This window comes from Microtus pennsylvanicus, chromosome 6, assembly GCF_037038515.1.
Source record: "Microtus pennsylvanicus isolate mMicPen1 chromosome 6, mMicPen1.hap1, whole genome shotgun sequence".
Classification (NCBI taxonomy): Eukaryota; Metazoa; Chordata; class Mammalia; order Rodentia; family Cricetidae; genus Microtus; species Microtus pennsylvanicus.
This window is the reverse complement of record NC_134584.1, coordinates 4,800,468-4,818,459: the sequence shown is the minus strand read 5'-3', so window position 1 is coordinate 4,818,459 and position 17,992 is coordinate 4,800,468. Positions and strand designations below refer to the sequence as shown.

The window sequence follows — 17,992 nt, the reverse complement described above, 5'->3', positions numbered from 1 at the left end:
GAATCTCCTTGTTCTGCTCATAGAGTGACAGACAGATCGTCTGTGTTTTGGTAGTGTTAGGTTTCCAGTATGTCCTGTGTGTCCTGGCTGATGGTCTCGTGGACTGTATTGCTCCTCCAGGGTACTTAGGTTCTGGGAGTTCACTGAAAGGTCGCTCACCCTCCAGGCATCAACATGGCCTAGGGAGGTAGGTGTCTTTGGGGTTTGCAGCTCACTATGGCCCCTGAGAGGTCTTTGTTCTAACCCTGTGGTTGGAAGCTATGGGTGCTGATAACCTGTCTTACCTCCTACAGCTCTGATAAGGTACATTCGGCCAGTGTTTGTGTCCCGGTCTGACCAGGACTCTCGAAGGAAAACAGTGGAGGAGATCAAGAGACGGGCACAGTCGGATGGAAAGTGGCCTCAGGTAGAACTGTTCTTTTTGCTTTTATGGGCTCTCCCAAAAGATGTGTAATTTGAGAATGGGAGGAAGAGGAAACCACAAAGCCTGCCATGTCCCTTTCTGGTGCTGAAGTTGACATTGTTCTGTTTGTGTTTGGGGAGTGTGTGCATCTGAAACTATACTTGATGTTGGGCACTTTGGGTTTCAGTGTCTGGGCTTAAATGAAAATAGATTCCCTCAAGTACCCACTTGTTTCATTGTGTGGGGTGGTGCCTTGCTAATTGCTGATCGAATTAACTGTGAGCCTGAGGAATTCAGCACTTCCAGATCCTGACTGAGCCTCTTGTCCTGTTGTCTGTCTCCTATGTCTGCATCCATAAGGTTTGCCTTTGCCCGTGGCCCCCGTAAGCCTGAGATGCCTTAATGTTACTCATGTTCAGTTTTTTTCTTGCTACATGAGCCAACGGGTAGAGGCTAGCAGTTTTGAGGATGCCCTCAAAAACTCTGCAGATCTGGCGCTTAGGACCTGTGCCCACAGGCAGCCTCTAGGGAGGCTTCTGACTTGTAAAATGTGGCCAATGCCCCCACCTCTCCCTATACACAGGAGTTGCTCCCTCTTCTCCAAGGAACTTACCTGTGTTCTTTAGGCATGGCCACTGAGTCCATCCAGCCTTCCCAATGGATTACCTTCTCATCAGGGCTCAGATCTGAACGCTATATGAGCTATGCTTTCTTTTCTATCATGGGGAGTTTTAGTTTGTATATCCTGCCTTGAGCAGTGAGTCAGCCATTGACATGTCCACAAGGACAGGAGTTTCTTCACGCTATAGTTGTGGCCAGTGGCTACACAGTTTTCTGCTTGTTCCCAGTGTCCCCGTTGCTCATGATGTGGTCCCTCATCAGTGCCTCCACTCTTGGCTTCCGTTCTCTCCTGTGATGTACGTGTGACTAAGAACCACGGTGTCCTTCACTGCTCCTTACTTTGTGTTTATAGCGTGCTTCGTGTTCCCAACCCTGACGGGGGCTTTGTGAAGACCCTCCCCTGCCCAGGAGCCATAGTCTAAAATTACGTTAGTAGTAGAAAAAACCACGTTGGTAGGTGGGCTTCTGTGGACTCTGGATTTAATTAAGTTCTCTGATTTAATGCTATCTTTTTCCTATTTTAAGATAATGATTTTTCCAGAAGGAACATGTACAAATCGGACCTGCCTCATTACCTTCAAACCTGGTATGTAGGTTTTTGTTTGTTCTGTTTTGTTTTTTATCTTTGTCAGAAAGAGGAAGCCAGCCATGACTTTTAAAGTAATGGCATCTGTGGTGATGGAAATCTTTGTTGTCTTTTATGACAAGTTCTTAGCGGCATTTCCAGAAGTCACAGGAAAGTCTCGGTGTCTGAGCCAAGAGCTGGAGTGTTTGCAGGAGGATGAGGAGGTTATGACTATCGTGAGGTGATAATGTTTGCCTGAGCTCTGAGTTCCTGACCAGTGAGGCCCTCATGTGCTGAGATCTCTGCCCTCTGGCCTACAAGCTGCCCTGGGCCCTGGCAGCTCCTATTGACAGGCGAGGTCTTCCAGCCTGTAGCTTGCTCTTAGGTTGTAAGGCCTTGAAAGCTGGTTCCAGCGCCACAAGAGAACAGTACTCTTTCTCCAGGGACATGAGCAGTGACCCATCAGCTGGGACACCCCCTCATGGCACTCCCCAAGCCCCACATTGGGATTGAGCTCCTGGCTTTAGTAGCACAGTTGTTATGATGGGGTACAAAGTCCACTCCTGACTCTGCCTAGTTAAAGTTCTGTATACCTGGGAGGTGTAAAAGGTTTACCCCTTGATCCTGCCGTAGCTCTTAGTACTGTTAAGAGGAGGGTGGACTCATCAACTCTTTGCATGAGGTATGCACACCATCTCCCACAGACTAGGTCACCCTGGGTACAGCTGCTAGTATTCTGCTCTGGACCACATCAGACTGCCGTCTTTGAGGTTTTCCAGCTTCATGGTCTTTCCTTTCTTTTTAGTGCTGAATGGTAATCTGGAGTCTTCCACCTTTCCAGGCCACCCATTTGTTCTGCTCCCGTGCACACGACCGAGCCCTCCCTTTCTTGACATAGATAGTGGTAGCAACTTTGAGGGCAGAGATATAGTACAAGAAAGTGAAATCTTTCACTCAGTGTGCCCTGGGTTGCTCTTTCTAAAATCCACGTAGGAGCTAAGGGAGCGTGTGTGGCCAAGACAAGCCTACCTGCAGGAGAAAGTCCATAACCCACCTCAGTTGGGCTCCTCACCCTGGGTATGGCCCATAAAGGCCCCCACCAGGCCATGTCCCCAAAGCCATGGGCAGAGAATAAATAAGAGCCTCTCCAAGGGTAATACATGTCACGGGGGAGGGGAGGTTGTATGTTGTATGCCACAGTTACCAACCAGCTCTCACTGTGGTGTCCAGATATGGTTCACTCCCCAGACACCTGTGTCCAACCAACTGCTGTACTCCATGACACACATGAAGCCTCCATGTGGCCTCAGCTTTTGTGCTTTGGAGTCTGGGAAGAGCCATCACCTCCTGTGGGTATCCCTGCTGCTAGTTGCTGTTTAGGCACATGACACCATCCCAGCTCCTGTTTCTCCCTCCTTATACTTGCCTTCATGGCTGTGCGAGTTCAGATGCACACATTCACCCAGGTTCCAAGACTGGAATAAACATGCAGAAAATTTTCCAGGGCTACAGAAATCCTAAACCAGCACCATCACCACGGCCCTGAATTAAGGAACAAAGGGGTGTCCGGAACAACCAGAGAACGTTCCTCTAGGACATTCTCCTCCCAGAATGTGCGCACACCCTGATGTACAATGATTTCCATGAGACTCTGCACTGGTCCAGAAGAGCAGCACAGGGCCCCTTGGCTAGGTCCATCCTGCATGTCTGGGTACTTCTGACACCTTGGTTTTCAGAGGTGTGGGCCTTCAATCGGCCATTATTAAAATAGAATAGAACTTCAGTCTTGTCAACTTATCAGGGAATGCATAGCCAGGATATAGATAGGATAGGAGCCTGGCGGGGCGATGCTGGGGCCTCTCAGGTGATATTTCTCCAATGCTCAGACAGAGACTAGTCACACTTGGGGACAGGGCTTGACTAGAACGTCTTACCCCAGGTGAGACCAGGTCTGCCTCATTCTGCTTAGTGCCCTACCCTAGGTGCAGGTAACGAGCAGTGTGTAGAAACCAAGGTCAACAGAGCAGACCCATGGAGAAGGGTTCTGAGGTATAGACACACTGGAGACCCTCACCTTTTGTCTGGGTCTGTTTATTTAATGCTGTCACGCTGCACAGCAGCTCCTCTCTTCATGGGCAGTGCAGGGGTGTAGGAAATAATCCAGGAACCCAAAGAATGTCTTCACTGACCTGGAAGGCTGGCACAGAAAAGCTGTTTTTACCAAGGCCAGCAAAAGTACCACAGCTAGGTCCCACCTTCTCATGCTTCCTGCTGCCAGCAATGAGACCCTGTATTTTCCTTGGCAGGTGCGTTCATTCCTGGAGTTCCTGTCCAGCCTGTGGTGCTACGCTACCCAAACAAGCTGGTGAGTCATGTTCTGGGACATGTGTTGTGGAGGGGAGGGGAGGCGTTCAGGAGGAGTGAGAGCTGGTTAGGTGTTTTGGTTATATCTGGATTGCCTTGTCTTCACGTCCTTTGTCCATGCACAGTAGTTAAGAGAACAGTTGGTATCATCACATGGCCTCAGCCCAGAGAGGGAGGGGCTGGCCCAGCAGGTAGAATCCCAAGTGTTAGCCAGCTCCATGGTGTATTTGTGACAGTTCTGGAATAGTCTCAGCAATGGCACACAGAGTTGCACCTTTCACAGGCCCTGAAGCAGTGCCCTGCTCCATGACCCATCCCAGCTTTTAGTGAGACCCCACACAGACAGCACTCAGAAGCTCCAAAGCCTGGCTCCCTCTGGGCTGTTTTAAAATCCAGGGCTGCTTACATTCTAGAAGACTGAGCAGTAGGTAAGAGATCTGGTAACTTGGTTATGCTCCCTCTGCTCTAGTTGGAAGTCTCGTTGACTTGTTTTAAAGAAACAAGATAAGGCAGGACAGTTGGTTCCAGAACTCCTGGGTAACCTGGAAGGACCCCAGCTCAGAGGAGGGAAGAGCCAGATGAGGGAGCTGGTTTTGCCATTGGGCCTTTCTCCCAAGTGTCTTTAACACTCTCCCAGTCCCTGGAGAGAGGCACGAGATCCCGCCTGTTTCACAGATGCCAGCCACAGTCTCTCCCTTCTGTTATGACTTTTGGAGCAGGTGTTCTCTGTCTTGATGGCGTCCGCAGTTAGAAATGGCCAGTCTAGGGGTTGGAGAGATGGCTCAGAGGTTAAGAGCATTGCCTGCTCTTCCAAAGGTCCTGAGTTCAATTCCCAGCAACCACATGGTTGCTCACAACCATCTGTAATAAGGTCTGGTGCCCGCTTCTGGCCTGCAGGCATACACAGAGACAGAATATTGTATACATAATAAATGAATAAATATTAAAAAATAAAAAAGTTATTAAAAAAAAAGAAAGAAATGGCCAGTCTATGAATGTGAGCCCCAGGGCCCTGAGTTGGCATTTCTTGGTGGAAACAGTAAGGTGGTGCTTACCACAGTGGGCTCTCCCTGTCCCCAACAGTTGATTACTGTGACAGCCAAGGACAATATGGAAAAACCTCTCAGCTCACAACCTAGTGGCAGCAATGTAGGCAGCTCACGGACACAGTCTCCTTCCTGCCCGTGTGGGAACCAGGCCTGCCTGCCTGAGCGTGAGGTCACCTGGGGCAGATGGATAGGCAGTGGAAGCCGTCTGGACCATCAGTTACTAATACTAACATGACTCTGTCACGTACTGCTGAACCACAGAAGAGTCCATTTCCTGTCAGTTTCCTGAGGAAGGCCCTGCCCTCTGCTGGACGTCAGCACACCCAGGAATAGAGCGGCCTGCCAGCCTGTTTGTGGGAGTGAGGTTTCCATTCTGAGTTGATTCGTTGGCCTGGTGAGGCCATAGTCCTCACTGGTTCCCCCCAGAACCTTGGAAATTTGGTTATCCAGAGAAGCAGGAAGTTTGCCTGTGTTCATGTTTCCAAGGTTTGTGTGAGCTTCCTCAGCTCTGTAGCTGCAGGATGCACCCCCGCTGCCAGAGTTCTGAGCACAGAGTCTGCCCCAGGGAGCCAAACCAGGGTAGTAAGAGGTTGAAGATGGCAAAGGAAAGAAACCGTGTGAGGTGCTTGCCTAGCTCCTGTGCAAATGTTTGGTGTAACTTCTAAGGTAGTTTCTGAAGTCCTTCTGGGCACACATACAGTGAGATACCTAAGTCCCCTGGTGGCAGGGCCCCCCTTAAAGCCCAGGGTTGACCTGGGAGGAGCATGTATGTAGTAGTTATGGTTGGACATTTGGGTGCAGGTTCAGCCTTGAAATGAAGCTACAGTGAGATCATGTGCTCAGGTCCAGGCAGACTTTGCCTGAAGAAGCATCTTAGAGTGGGCAAGGGATACTGAAGGGTTGGGAAGTACAGACTAGAACACTGGAGAGAGGGGTAATGGGTACCAGCCCTACTTAGGCCACTGTTAGAATTGGCACCCTCAGAGGTGCTACAAAAAAGATGGCCGTTTGAGAGATTGGGTTATTGAGGGCCCTGGAACCCAGGGCACCAGCTGCTTTTACTCTGGTTATATTAGTGTGGGAGGAAAACAGCTCTGCATCCCTGGGCTGGATAAAGATGGCCCTCATGATCTGGCTCTGTTTTTGATCCATCTGCTTTCTCACTCCCAGGACACCATCACATGGACGTGGCAAGGACCCGGAGCGTAAGTTGGGCCCCGTGTCATCCTGTCTGTCCTCTCGTTCTATGGCTGCACAGACCTCTAGTGACTCCCTGTGCTCTCATTGCTTTTGCAAATGTGAAAATTACTCTTGACAGCAATTTGGGTTGGTCCATTGTGAAAAAAAAAAAACTAAGTGTTCCGTGTGGCTGTGTAATTTACTCCTGGATTTTGGGGACGTAAGTTCCTCTGCGCCAGCACCCATGGGAAGGTAGCTGAGCCCTTCCCTTACCTATCTAGTACACCTAGTACTATCAATCTGGCAGCACTTGGTGTTTGGGGATGGGGACTTTTGTATAGGCAGTAGGATTCAGGGGGTGCTAGGTGAGGGAGGCCTTCTAGAGTTGGTATCCTTATCCTCCTGGAACAGACACAAGGAATCAGTTGTCCTGTGATTATCAACCCCATGGAATTAGAGAAACAAAAACTACAGCAGCTGAACTTGGGACACCAGGCTGCAAGGCAACCCATAATACTGGAGCTGCCGTTTGTGTGCAGGGAGGAGGAGCCAGCTAGGGATAAAACTGGCTCAAGGGCTTCAGGGAGGAAGTGAAATCAGGTACCAGCCCCTCCCTAGCCTTTCAAGGTATTTGTATCACTGGCTGGGGAAGTGCCCCTGCAGTGACTTCAGACCACCACTTCTGAGGTTGGGGGGGGGGGGGGACTGGAAGGATTACTTGGAACTGGGCTCCAGTGTCTGTCCTGTGCGCAGACTGGCATGTTAGGGCAGAAAAAGATTGGCTCAGAATTAGGGGGTGACTGACTGTCAGGAAGAGAGAAGGGAATGTGACCTCAGGGTTGGGGATTCCAGGAAACTCTGTAATTCCATGCAGTACAACAAGTACCGGCAATACTACTGAAGATCCAGGACCCTGGAAATCAGGCAAACCAGTCATAGCATGACTTAAAGCTGAAAGTCTACCCTGCATACATAGGGAGATGGGCATCCTGGAGACAAGGCTGTCAAAGCAGGAGGGCAAAGGAAGCATTATGGCCTTCTAAAATAACCAAAGACCAAAGCAAATATCTAACCAGAAAAGTGATTAGTTAATAAAATCATTTTATTTTATTTTTTTTAAATATTTATTTATTATGTATACAATATTCTGTTTGCGTGTATGTCTCCAGGCCAGAAGAGGGCACCAGACCTCATTACAGATGGTTGTGAGCCACCATGTGGTTGCTGGGAATTGAACTCAGAACCTTTGGAAGAGCAGGCGATGCTCTTAACCACTGAGCCATCTCTCCAGCCCCCTAAAATCATTTTATTACATTCTTTTTTTTCCCTTGACCTTTCAACTTTGGAAGGTTCCCCTTCCTTCTAGGTTCACTACCCAGCAGCACCTCCTAGAGGCTTTGGTCAGAATTTGCAGTTATTCAGCTATAAGAATTAGGAGCCTAACTTTGTAAACATGTTGTAAAATTATTCAATGCTGTTTTTAAGGTTGAAAATCCTGTGGCTCACTCTGTGCCAGTTTCAAAACCAGGTGGAAATTGAGGTGAGTGGACATAGTGTTATGTAGTGAGGGCAGAATGCAGCATGGGTGAGGTGGGAATGGCATCTGGTCCAGAGTCAGTTCTGCTAAGCTTTGTGAGATACAGGGTTCCATTAGGGTCTAAACTGATGCAGTGTTTGAATAGTATTAGACTTGGGGCTGTGTGATACATTGTCACAATAGTACATAGGGGTCTGTATGGATACAGTGTGCTACACTGGGGTCTGTATTACAAAGTATTAAACTCAGTTGTGTGGATACAGTGTCACACAGTGTTACATTGGTGTCTCTAGGAATATAGTGTTACAATGTTAACCCAGAAGGATACAATGTCATATAATGTTGCACAGGGTGTCCTTTTTGGTTGTATATCATACAATGTTACACTGGAATAAGTTTGATACATTGTTAAAAAAACTATTAGACCAAGAGCTGTGTAGATAGTTACATAGTATCTAACTTACACAGATAATGTTACATATCAGTCCTTGAGTATCTTTTCATTTGTCTGGGTCCAAGAGGAACTTTCTGGTCACTTCCTCTCTGTGGCTTTATGTGCTCTGTGTCATTTAAATACATTTGCATAGGATTTTTTTTTAAAGATTTGTTCATTTTTATTTTGTATGTATGAGTGTTTTCCTGTATGTATATCTGTGCACCAAGTGTATGTATTGCCTACAGAGACCATGGAGGTTGTCATGTCCTCTAGAACTGGAGTTACAGAAGGTTGTTAGCTGCCATATGGACGTTAGAAACAGACCCCCAGATCCTCTGAAAGAGCAACACGTGCTCTTAACTGCTGAATCATCTCTTTAGCACCTGGGCAAGGTTTTTAAAAATTAAAAAGAAACTAAATCTGCCATTCATTATTTAGGTGATTGTTACCTAGAGTTTATAAAATTGATACATATACATTTTTTTTTTGTATACCAGTAGTGGTATACACCTTTAATCCCAGCATTCAGGAGGCAGAAGCAGGTGGATCTCTTGAATTTAGGCCTACGTGATCTACAGACTGAGTTCTAGGATAGCCAGGTCTACACAGAGAAACCCTGTCTCGAAAAACAAACAAAAAGGGAAGAAGAGAGAGAGAGACCAAGACAGACCGATATTTTCTTTTTATCTTCGTTACTACCTGATACCGATACAGCTAGATTTGAATGGCTAAATTTCATTCTGTCATCATCCTGTTTAGCATTGGTCATGGAATATAACCTACACAGCTCTGAGCTGCTGGCAAGTTCCTAAGTCCTAACCCACACTCTTGGCTAAATTCAACAAACACAGTCATATATGTATAGTCTGTAGAACTTTCTCCTAGTGAAGGGAGTGGTGATTTTATGGGGCGGGGTTGTTTATTCGGTTTTGGGGTTTTTTTTTGTTTGTTTGTTTCTTTTTCTCAAAAAAAATTCTGATGGGCCTGCATCTAAAATCAGAAATGAGTCATACACACCTTTGTATTTGGTGAAACAGCCTGCTCACTTGCCGTAAGTACTGCAGAGGCATACAAAATGGACAGGTGAGCTACTTCTCCAAAGAGCCTAGCCCAGAGAGTGTGTTCTGCTGCTCTGGATATTTTGGTAGGCTCTTCTGTCAGCTACGAGGAGAAAGCAAGACCAGGCCTGAGAAGGAACATGATCTTATCGTGGCTGGGACCCCTGTTTTGTGGGCAGGCCTATTTTAGACCTATTTTATCTTTTTTTCAGATAAAAGACTGAGAAAAGTCCTGCAATATGTTTTACGTGCTCTTCTTTGCATTGTTGGTATGTGGTGCCAGTGTTAATGTGAGGACCACTGTAATTTTTAGGAATTTCTGAAATGTGAAATCTTACATGCACATAGTTGGAATTGACAGGCTTTCGGGATGCTTCTATATTCCTAAATACCTTTATTTTAAGAATAGGAATCTGGGATGGTCCTTTGCTCTTTCATGCTGGTAAAGTTGGCATCTGCATGGGCCACTAAGTCATTTAAAATGCTACGTTTTTAGGCTGATTTATCACAGAGATGTAGTAGACGCTAGCTGCCAGGAGGGCTTCAGGTGTAGAAACTGCAGAAGTACTGTCTTGTGTAATACTCAACACAAAACTGTCACTGAGGGATGGAGATATGCTTGTGATTAGGAACTGGACATTGTGGCCTGGGACAGTGGGTTCTCCAGCTTAGCAGTGCTGGGCTGTAAAATTTACAGGTAGATGTGTATGTGTGTGCACAATGATGTGCATACATGCATGTGGGTCTAGATACATGTGTGTGCAGTGTGTACATTGTGAGTGTGCAAGCATGTATGGCCGGGCTCTTCCCGTCTTAAAATTGTCACAGTTACCATTTATGATGACCCATGGAATCAGTGTCTTGTACTAACAGAGATAACACAGTTTTTCTGTCCTTAGTTCCTGCCCGTGTATTGCCCTTCGGAGGAGGAGAAGAGAAATCCTGCCCTATATGCCAGCAATGTGCGGCGCGTCATGGCCAAGTGAGTGAGCAGCCGCCGGTGGTGCTGGGGAAATGGGTTTGTGCAAGAGTGAACAAGCTCCGCCTTGGTTTGTGTCTCCTACTTTTATCTGATGGTGTTTTGACTTGTTTAACATTTAAAAGATGGTTAATCTGTGCTTCATTTCGCAAGTTTCAAACCTGCTGTAGTCATCAGTGAGGCTGCTGTGTTTTCTGGGGCATGCACTGGCCTGGGCAGGTGTCAGCCTCAGGTCACAGCCTCCTAAGACAGTGAACAATCTGCTGACACTCTCGCTCCCCCTGCTGGAGGAATCGTACTGTCCGTGTGTTTAATCTTCTAGGGTGACCTGGGCGGCCACCTGACTCTTGGGCACAGTAGAGAACTTAAGCATTCTTTTTGCTTTCTGGTTCCCGCTAGTCTGGACAACAATCGTGTTACCCGAGGTTCTCCCACCTTCTGAGCCTCGTTTCCCATACATGTATTTAAAACTAGGCTCCCGTACTACTTACACACACCAGACAGTGATTACCCCACCGCCACTGCAGCCTCAAGTGGACAGCCTTGTTGCTCCCCCCAAGGGACCGTGTACATGGAGCTGAACTCTAGCCTCTGCCAATGGCAGCTCCAGGAACCTTTAAGGTTCCTCCACCTGGGAGTGGGGGACAATCCTACCCCTAGTTCTTGACACAGACCTGGAAAAAGTGTTCTGGGAGCACCTCTAATGAGCCTCCAGTGTTTCCTGCCTACTTCCCCCTCATGTCTCTTGACGGGCATGCGCCCAGGCTAGAGCTGGGTTGCTGACCTGCAGTTGACCACAGACAACTCTGAGCACGTGCTAACTAAGGGAATGCTCAAGCCAGGCCAAGATCCCTGCATTCCAGTCTTCAATAAAATAATCATTTTGAGGAGGCCGACGCCTCCTGGGTTTCCCCCATCCATGTTGACATGTCTGTTAATGTCATCCTTGCGTTGATGAGATGTCATGGGTGTAGCTTCTCTAATAGTTCTAAGAGACACAATCTCACAGCAAACTCCCTATTCCTTTGACTTTTACAATCTTTCCGCTTCCTCTTCCACAATGATTCCCGAGCCTTAAGTGCAGGAGTTGGTTGTAGCTGTATCAGTTGGCACTGGGCTGCACAATTCTGTATTATGACTGATTGTGGTTTTCTATAGTTGTCTGAATTGCAAAGAAAGTTCCTTTGATGAGGGGCGAGGACTGCACTTACTTATCTGTGGGTATACGAACATATGTCTAGAATATAGTTAGGGATTATGTCGGTTTAATAAAGTAGCCATTCTAAATTCTCCGAGATTCATGGCTGCAGTAGCCCTAGGCAGTTGGCTAAGTTTCCAGCACCAAGCATGGTTTTCCTCTTGTTGAGCAGGTCTGGTTGCCACCAAGGTATGTGTGCCGCTACTGCACCGTTAGATGCACCAATCCAGTGCCATGCTAGTCAGAGCTATCCACCCCGGCTGCCCTCGGACCCTCTTCCCTTGCAGCTGCTGTGGTTCCTCCTACTGGTGGGTGAGGGCCAGTGGCATGGAGCCTGATGGCAGGATCCCTCTCTTGTAGGGCTCTGGGAGTCTCGGTAACCGACTACACCTTTGAGGATTGCCAGCTGGCTTTGGCAGAAGGACAGCTCCGCTTGCCCGCTGACACCTGCCTGCTAGAGTTCGCCAGGCTCGTGAGGGGCCTCGGGTGAGTGGCCTGTAGTTCTCAAGCCTTCGTGAGAACCAAGTGTTGCTGAGGTTGCAAGGGACCTGTTGGGTTTCAGATGTCATCAGCAGGCCACATAGAAGGGCTTTAAGAATCTTTCTGGATACCAGCCGGGTGTATGGGTGCTACCCCTGTACACTATATGGGAACACACCCAAGGGGCAGACAGGTGCGGACATGCCAGGCTCAGAAACTAACTTGCTGCTTGTTAAGAAATTTTAAAACTGTTTTGATGAGTCTCCAAGCTTCATAGTAAGTCTCCTGTTTTCGTTTCTGTGCTATGGTTTTATCAATAAATCTTTCCCATGTTTTTATTTAGATTGAAACCAGAAAATCTTGAGAAAGAGCTAGACAAATATTTAGAGAGTGCAAGGATGAAGAGAGGAGAGAAAATTGGGCTTCCAGAGTTTGCTGCCTACTTGGAGGTTCCTGTCTCAGATGCCTTGGAGGACATGTTCTCACTGTTTGATGAGGTGGGTCCACTGGGGAGCTTGGGGCAAAACCTCTGGCTTGTCCGCGTGTAAGTGGTCCTCAGTGGAGTAAGTCCAGCAAAGATGCTGGCTAGCCTGTTCTGTAAGTACAGGCAGGCCTTGGCTTGCTTTCTGGCGAAGCGTCACGTTTGAGAACCGACTGGGGTTTTAGCAAGCATGGCCGGGATTCATCTTCCAAAGCATGGTTTTCATACATGTAGAAGTTGCCACATCAGGCTGGAATGAAGCAGTTAGCCAGAAGGTCCCTTGTGACATGCTGGCAACCGAGCTGTCACCAAATGTGCTTTTCTTTTGCAGAGCGGTGGCGGTGAGATAGACCTCCGTGAATATGTGGTCGCCTTGTCCGTGGTGTGCAGGCCATCCCAGACCCTGGCCACCATCCAGCTGGCATTCAAGGCAAGTAGATTCCCTGAGTGGGATGTGTGTGTGTGTTAGTTATTCTTCTTATTACTGGGACAAATTCTTGGCAAGAAGCATGTTGTAAGAGGAAAAGTTCATCTAGGGCTGTGGTTTGAGGAGATACAGTCATAGTGGAGAAGCCATGGAGGCTGGGCTGTGAAGGGCCTGGTTGACGAGCGGCTCTTGGTCCAAGCTTCTCACAGCCGCCTGAGAGCAAGTGTGGCAGGAAACCAAATGTCCTGGCAGTCACGCTGGGGCCACATCCCCACTGTGGTAGGAGAGCAGGCACCTGTTCCTTGTTGCCATAGATAGCTTTGCCCCGTTGCACCTACTCCTTGGGCCAGCTGCTACTTCTCAGGCTTCCCCAGGCTCCCCATCTGCACCCATCCTTGTCCTGTAGCCCTGGGAACGTTAGACAGTATTGACAGGGACAAGGTGTCAGTGGGGTGTCCTGTAACAAAACTCAGTGTCCCATGACTTTCTGGAAAGACAGAATCATCTTTTCACTCAGTCTAACTAAAACCCTAGGCAGACCAGTGAATGATTCCACCAAGTTCAGCTTTGCAAAGCAAATGAGTTCATTAGGTTCCTTGTATAGCACTGCAGCACCCTGGGATCTGGTGTAAGGATTTCGATGCCTCCCTCACACCACAGTTAGGGCCAAATATCAATGTGTAAAACAGCTTTGTGACCGTGAGAAGACCCAAGAGACGTTTACGCGCCTACATTCTCGCCCCCCTTGGGGGTCCCTTCTTGTTTTCCATGTTTGTGCCACTCCTGTAGAAAAACTTTCACTTAGGGGCTTTGGAGACCCCTTGTCCATTTTCCCATAGAGTGTAGTTTTCTGGTTAGACATGTATGTAGACTTTTAGTCCTTGCCTTCATCAAAACCACGGCTTCACAACCGAAAGATGCTGCAGTTTATCCTTTGGCCACTAGGTGGCAGGGAAGACACACTGTTCTGCTTGCCTGGGTCTTGCTACAAGAGCCCTGCAGCCCCAGCTTGGCCCTAGCTTGGCCCTAGCTTGGCCCTAGCTTGGCCCTAGCTTGGCCCTAGCTTGGCCCTAGCTTGGCCCTAGCTTGGCCCTGGCACACTGAATCCTTCTGCTGCTCCCTGCTAGAGCTGAGTCTTCACTTCATCTCTCTCTACTTGTTTCTCTGCTCCCACAGTTATGACAGCATCCATGTCTCACCCAAGACATGTTGCATGTCCATGAGGGACCTGCAAAGGACAGTAGAGACAGACATGCATGCCTCTGCCTGGTACTTGTAGGCACCACCCTCTCAAGGGTGCCAGCTGTTTTGACAAGGTGGGAACAGGACCACCGGGGAAAATGTACCAGACCCCCCCCCAGGGTAACTCTTTGCTGTCCCTTGCAGATGTATGGATCACCTGAGGATGGCAGCATAGATGAGGCCAACCTGTCCTGCATCCTCAAGACCGCACTGGGTGTATCAGAACTAACAGTGACTGACTTGTTCCAGGCTATTGACCAAGAGGAGAAGGGAAGAATCACATTTGGTAAGTGGAGTCAGAACAGTGTTGCAGCTCACAACGCCTGTCTGCGCTCTATGCGCTATTATACAGTTTCCGAGCTTCAGGCAAGGGGCTGGAGGTTGAAACACACAAACACACACAGAGACAGACAGACACACGGACCTCTAGTCACTGGTAAGAAGCCCCTTATTCAGTAGTACCATGGAGGCTTATACACCCCACAGTCAGGTGGGCCAGCAGGTGAAAACCTTATCCTCTGATCCTCAAGGCCAAGGCAGCACGTGCTCGCTCGTGAAGCAGAGCTGGTAAACAACTTTGACACAGCTTTCAGTAACTCAAATCAGAAGGAAAATAAAGTTCTCTAGCAGGGAAGAGCAGCTGGAGGCCAGGACTCCAAATGGTCCCAACAGAGTGTCGTTCCCAAACAGGGGTAGGATTTAGTGGACACTCCAGCCCAGGTATGCAAAAGAGAGCATGGCCTCAGGAGGCCTGGGGATGTGAATGGAACCCCTTCCCCATCTCCATACCCTAAGCTACCTCCTCCCCACATAGTAATGGATCCCCTGAAGAAGGTTTTTCTGAAACCCAGAAAGATACGATAATCATGGGTCCAGTTTCTCCCTGTGATTTAGAAGCAAGCTTAAAGTTTAGAGCCCACAACCAGGCAAAGTTGCAGGGGCTTCTGACCTGGGTACCCTTGTGGGGGAACACCCACCCCAGCTGCATTGGAGGTGCTCTCCAGGAAGCTTCAGCTGGATGCCAACACCCACAGCCTTTGTCTCAGGCCTCACTGCCATAGCCTGCTCTTAGTCCCTGACCTGAGGAATTCCCGGTCATCACACGGGTGTTGACCTTTCTGGGGCAATCTCTGACCATTGGCTGGTGATGAGGCTCTCTCGGTCCCAATAATCAACTTCCTTGTCTTTGCAGATGACTTCCGCGAGTTTGCAGAAATGTACCCCGACTTCGCGGAGGACTATTTGTACCCTGATCAGACACATTTTGACACCTGTGCACAGACACCCCCAGCACCAACTCCCAATGGCTTCTGCATTGACTTCAGCCCTGAAAACTCAGACTTTGGGAGAAAGAATTCTTGTAAGAAAGTGGACTAGAATGGGCGATTCTGGAGGGATGAGGCCCCTCCTGCATCACCGCCCGACTCCAGTGGCCTAGAGCCTGTGTGTGTGCTGTGCCATCTGCATCTCCCTGTCTTCCCACGCCATCTCTTTCTGTCTGCAGACCCGAGGTCCAAAAGACTTCTGATGTATTTGTTTTCTGTCTCAGGGCCCAGCTGGGCATTTGCAGGGAAGCTGTGTGTATATCCCACCTGCCTATTGCAGGCAGGCAGGCGGGTGGGTGCTCGGGACCTCCCTGTGGAGCGGGACTCCACAGGCTGAGTGGGCACAGGTCTGGCTGTGTGACTCACCTCGAATACGCTGGTCTTGAGTATGTGTCAATCTTTCTCCTTGTTGTCTGTATGGTGTGCACAGTGTGGGGGTCTGCACACACCTATCCTGGAACAGTCACCTTGTCCTGCTTCTGTGCCTCTGCCATCTCTGGCTCACCATGTGAGGGGGCATCACCCGATGATAAGTGTTTCTGTGTTTGTGCAGGAGCCTGTGACTATTTTATAAACCTCACTTAGGTACTTTGGAAAACATTCAACATTTTTTTTAAAAAAGAAAAAAAAAGAAAGAAAATTGGTTTTCTACTCCATTTTTTGTGTTAGTTTATGGATATTTATTTCCAGGCTTGTTTTTGATAGCTTCTGAGGCTGTCTCCGGTGGCCACAGTTTAAAGGGTCTCTCTGCCCTCCTCCCATTTAGGTCCATGGGACGCTTAGCCGCAAAGACTGGCCCCAGCATCCTCTGCTTTCCTTAAGCCTTCCTGAATCCCCATCTTTTTTTTTTTATATAAACATTGCCAATTCGGTATTTCAGTTTCAATATAACAAAATCTACTTCATGTAACTGAGAGCATTGAATGTGAGTAAAGAATCAGGCAGTGGGAAAGAACTGGAAGGCATCCCCTTGTCTTGATGATGTCATTATGATGTCATTCTAGACCTCGGAGCAGACATACTGAGATGAGCCAGGAGGTCCTCTCCTAACATGGTGACTAAGGAAAGCAGCCACCCTCTGAGCACAGGTGTCCTTCTGTGGGGATGACAGCTGCAGGGGACAGACCACACAGTTTACTGCGCTTGGCCACCCCTTGAAGTCAGGAAGGAACAGGGTCCAGGCTGTCCCCTTTGGCATTACCTGGTTTCATCTTTTTATATGACAAACTCATCCTTAAAGCACAACAGTGACCGTAGGTTTAGTTTGTTTTGTAAGCAATGGTTGCTTTGTAACTTTGTTTTTTACTCCTAAATTAGATTTTTACATCCGGGGCATTGCTATAAAAAATGACCACCAGGTTAGTAAGTGCAGGAACAGGTGTTTACTTTCTCAGAGAGAGTGTTAGTGTGTGCTTCCCCCAAGAGAAATACGTAAACAGAGCCCCTCAACCTCAGCCACACAGCGCCACACTGCCACAGGATGGGCAGGGAGCTTGGATTCTGGGCTCTTAGCTTGTTAGGTATGAATGAAATGTGAACACAGCCTTTGTAGCCAACGGGTTGGTTTTTATAACTGTAGAGTACAAATTTCCAGAAGAGAAAAGCCACGAAAAGGCCAATGAAGGAGATTAATGTACTAAGATGTCCCGAGGTTGGGGCTCTGCCCCTCCGTCTGCAAGTGAAGGATTCCTGTGGAATGCCCCTGGGCACATTGAGAGAATCCTGAGCAGACCTGGGATGGAGTTCATTCTCCTGATTACTCTTGATAGCAACCTCAGTCCGCGCTCAGAACTGTGAATGTACAGAGCAAGCAGGGGCTGGGGCTGTGCCCGCCCTGCCTGCAGGCTCCTTTGGGGTGCGGTCTTCAGGTTTTAGGTGGAATAAACACAACACAACGTAAAGTTCTACAAGCTTCGGTGTGTTTTGTTAAATGCCTCTCAGTGGAAAGACAACAGATGGAAAGCCCGTCAAGGTGAGCTCATCTTTTAGGCTTGGAAAGTGCCTGCAGCTGTGTGCGGAAGCTTTCCTGGCAGTGTTGGAGCCAGGAGCTCCACCTCACCCACACGACACGCGTGCATCTCTTTGATGCAGCAGGCTGATTCTGTGTTTCTTATGCGCGATGCCTGTGTAACTCTGAACACGTTTGTCAGCAGATTCATCCCTTGGGACCACTATAAAAGATGGAGAAACAAGTAAAAACAACAGCTGAAGACCTACACCCTCGAAAAGGTTTGGTGAAGGCTGAGGGGATAGCTCAGCCGCTAAGTGCTTGCTGCAGAAGCCTGAGACCTGAGTCAATCCCCAGAATAAATGACTGGTGTTTGCCAGAGCAGTGGGACACTAGGGTGTCGGCGCGGGCCCCATGCAGTGAGAAAATAGGGTCTAACCTGATACTGTTTCACAAGCTTTGTTTACACCCTGTGTTTTAAGATTCATTTTATCAGTTTTATTACGTTTATGTGCACATGAATGCAGGTGCCCTTGCAGGTCTGATCAAAGGTACCCTACAGCTGAAGTTACAGGTGGTTGTGAGCGGTCCCTGTGGGCACTAGGAAGCAAACTCAAGTCTCCCAGAACAGCAGCGCTCTTTCCTGCTGAACCATCTTTCCATCCCTCTCCTTTGTGTTTTTTGATGAACTTTTTTTTTT

The 17,992-nt window shown here is 48.3% G+C and overlaps 1 protein-coding gene across 2 annotated transcripts in view; it reads left to right on the top strand.

Moving 5' to 3' along the window:
• Lpcat1 (lysophosphatidylcholine acyltransferase 1) overlaps positions 1 to 17,245 on the top strand; it is a 50,685-nt gene extending 33,440 nt beyond the window's left edge. For both annotated transcript variants that reach the window (XM_075975710.1, XM_075975711.1), the window contains exons 4-14: positions 294 to 406; positions 1,550 to 1,610; positions 3,896 to 3,954; positions 6,173 to 6,207; positions 7,667 to 7,721; positions 10,112 to 10,194; positions 11,750 to 11,875; positions 12,213 to 12,366; positions 12,682 to 12,780; positions 14,164 to 14,305; positions 15,212 to 17,245. In XM_075975710.1, coding sequence (XP_075831825.1) covers positions 294 to 406; positions 1,550 to 1,610; positions 3,896 to 3,954; positions 6,173 to 6,207; positions 7,667 to 7,721; positions 10,112 to 10,194; positions 11,750 to 11,875; positions 12,213 to 12,366; positions 12,682 to 12,780; positions 14,164 to 14,305; positions 15,212 to 15,396 — 1,112 coding nt within the window. In that variant the 3' untranslated portion in view covers positions 15,397 to 17,245. The remainder of the gene's footprint in view (positions 1 to 293; positions 407 to 1,549; positions 1,611 to 3,895; positions 3,955 to 6,172; positions 6,208 to 7,666; positions 7,722 to 10,111; positions 10,195 to 11,749; positions 11,876 to 12,212; positions 12,367 to 12,681; positions 12,781 to 14,163; positions 14,306 to 15,211) is intronic.
• The last annotated feature ends 747 nt before the right edge of the window (positions 17,246 to 17,992 follow it).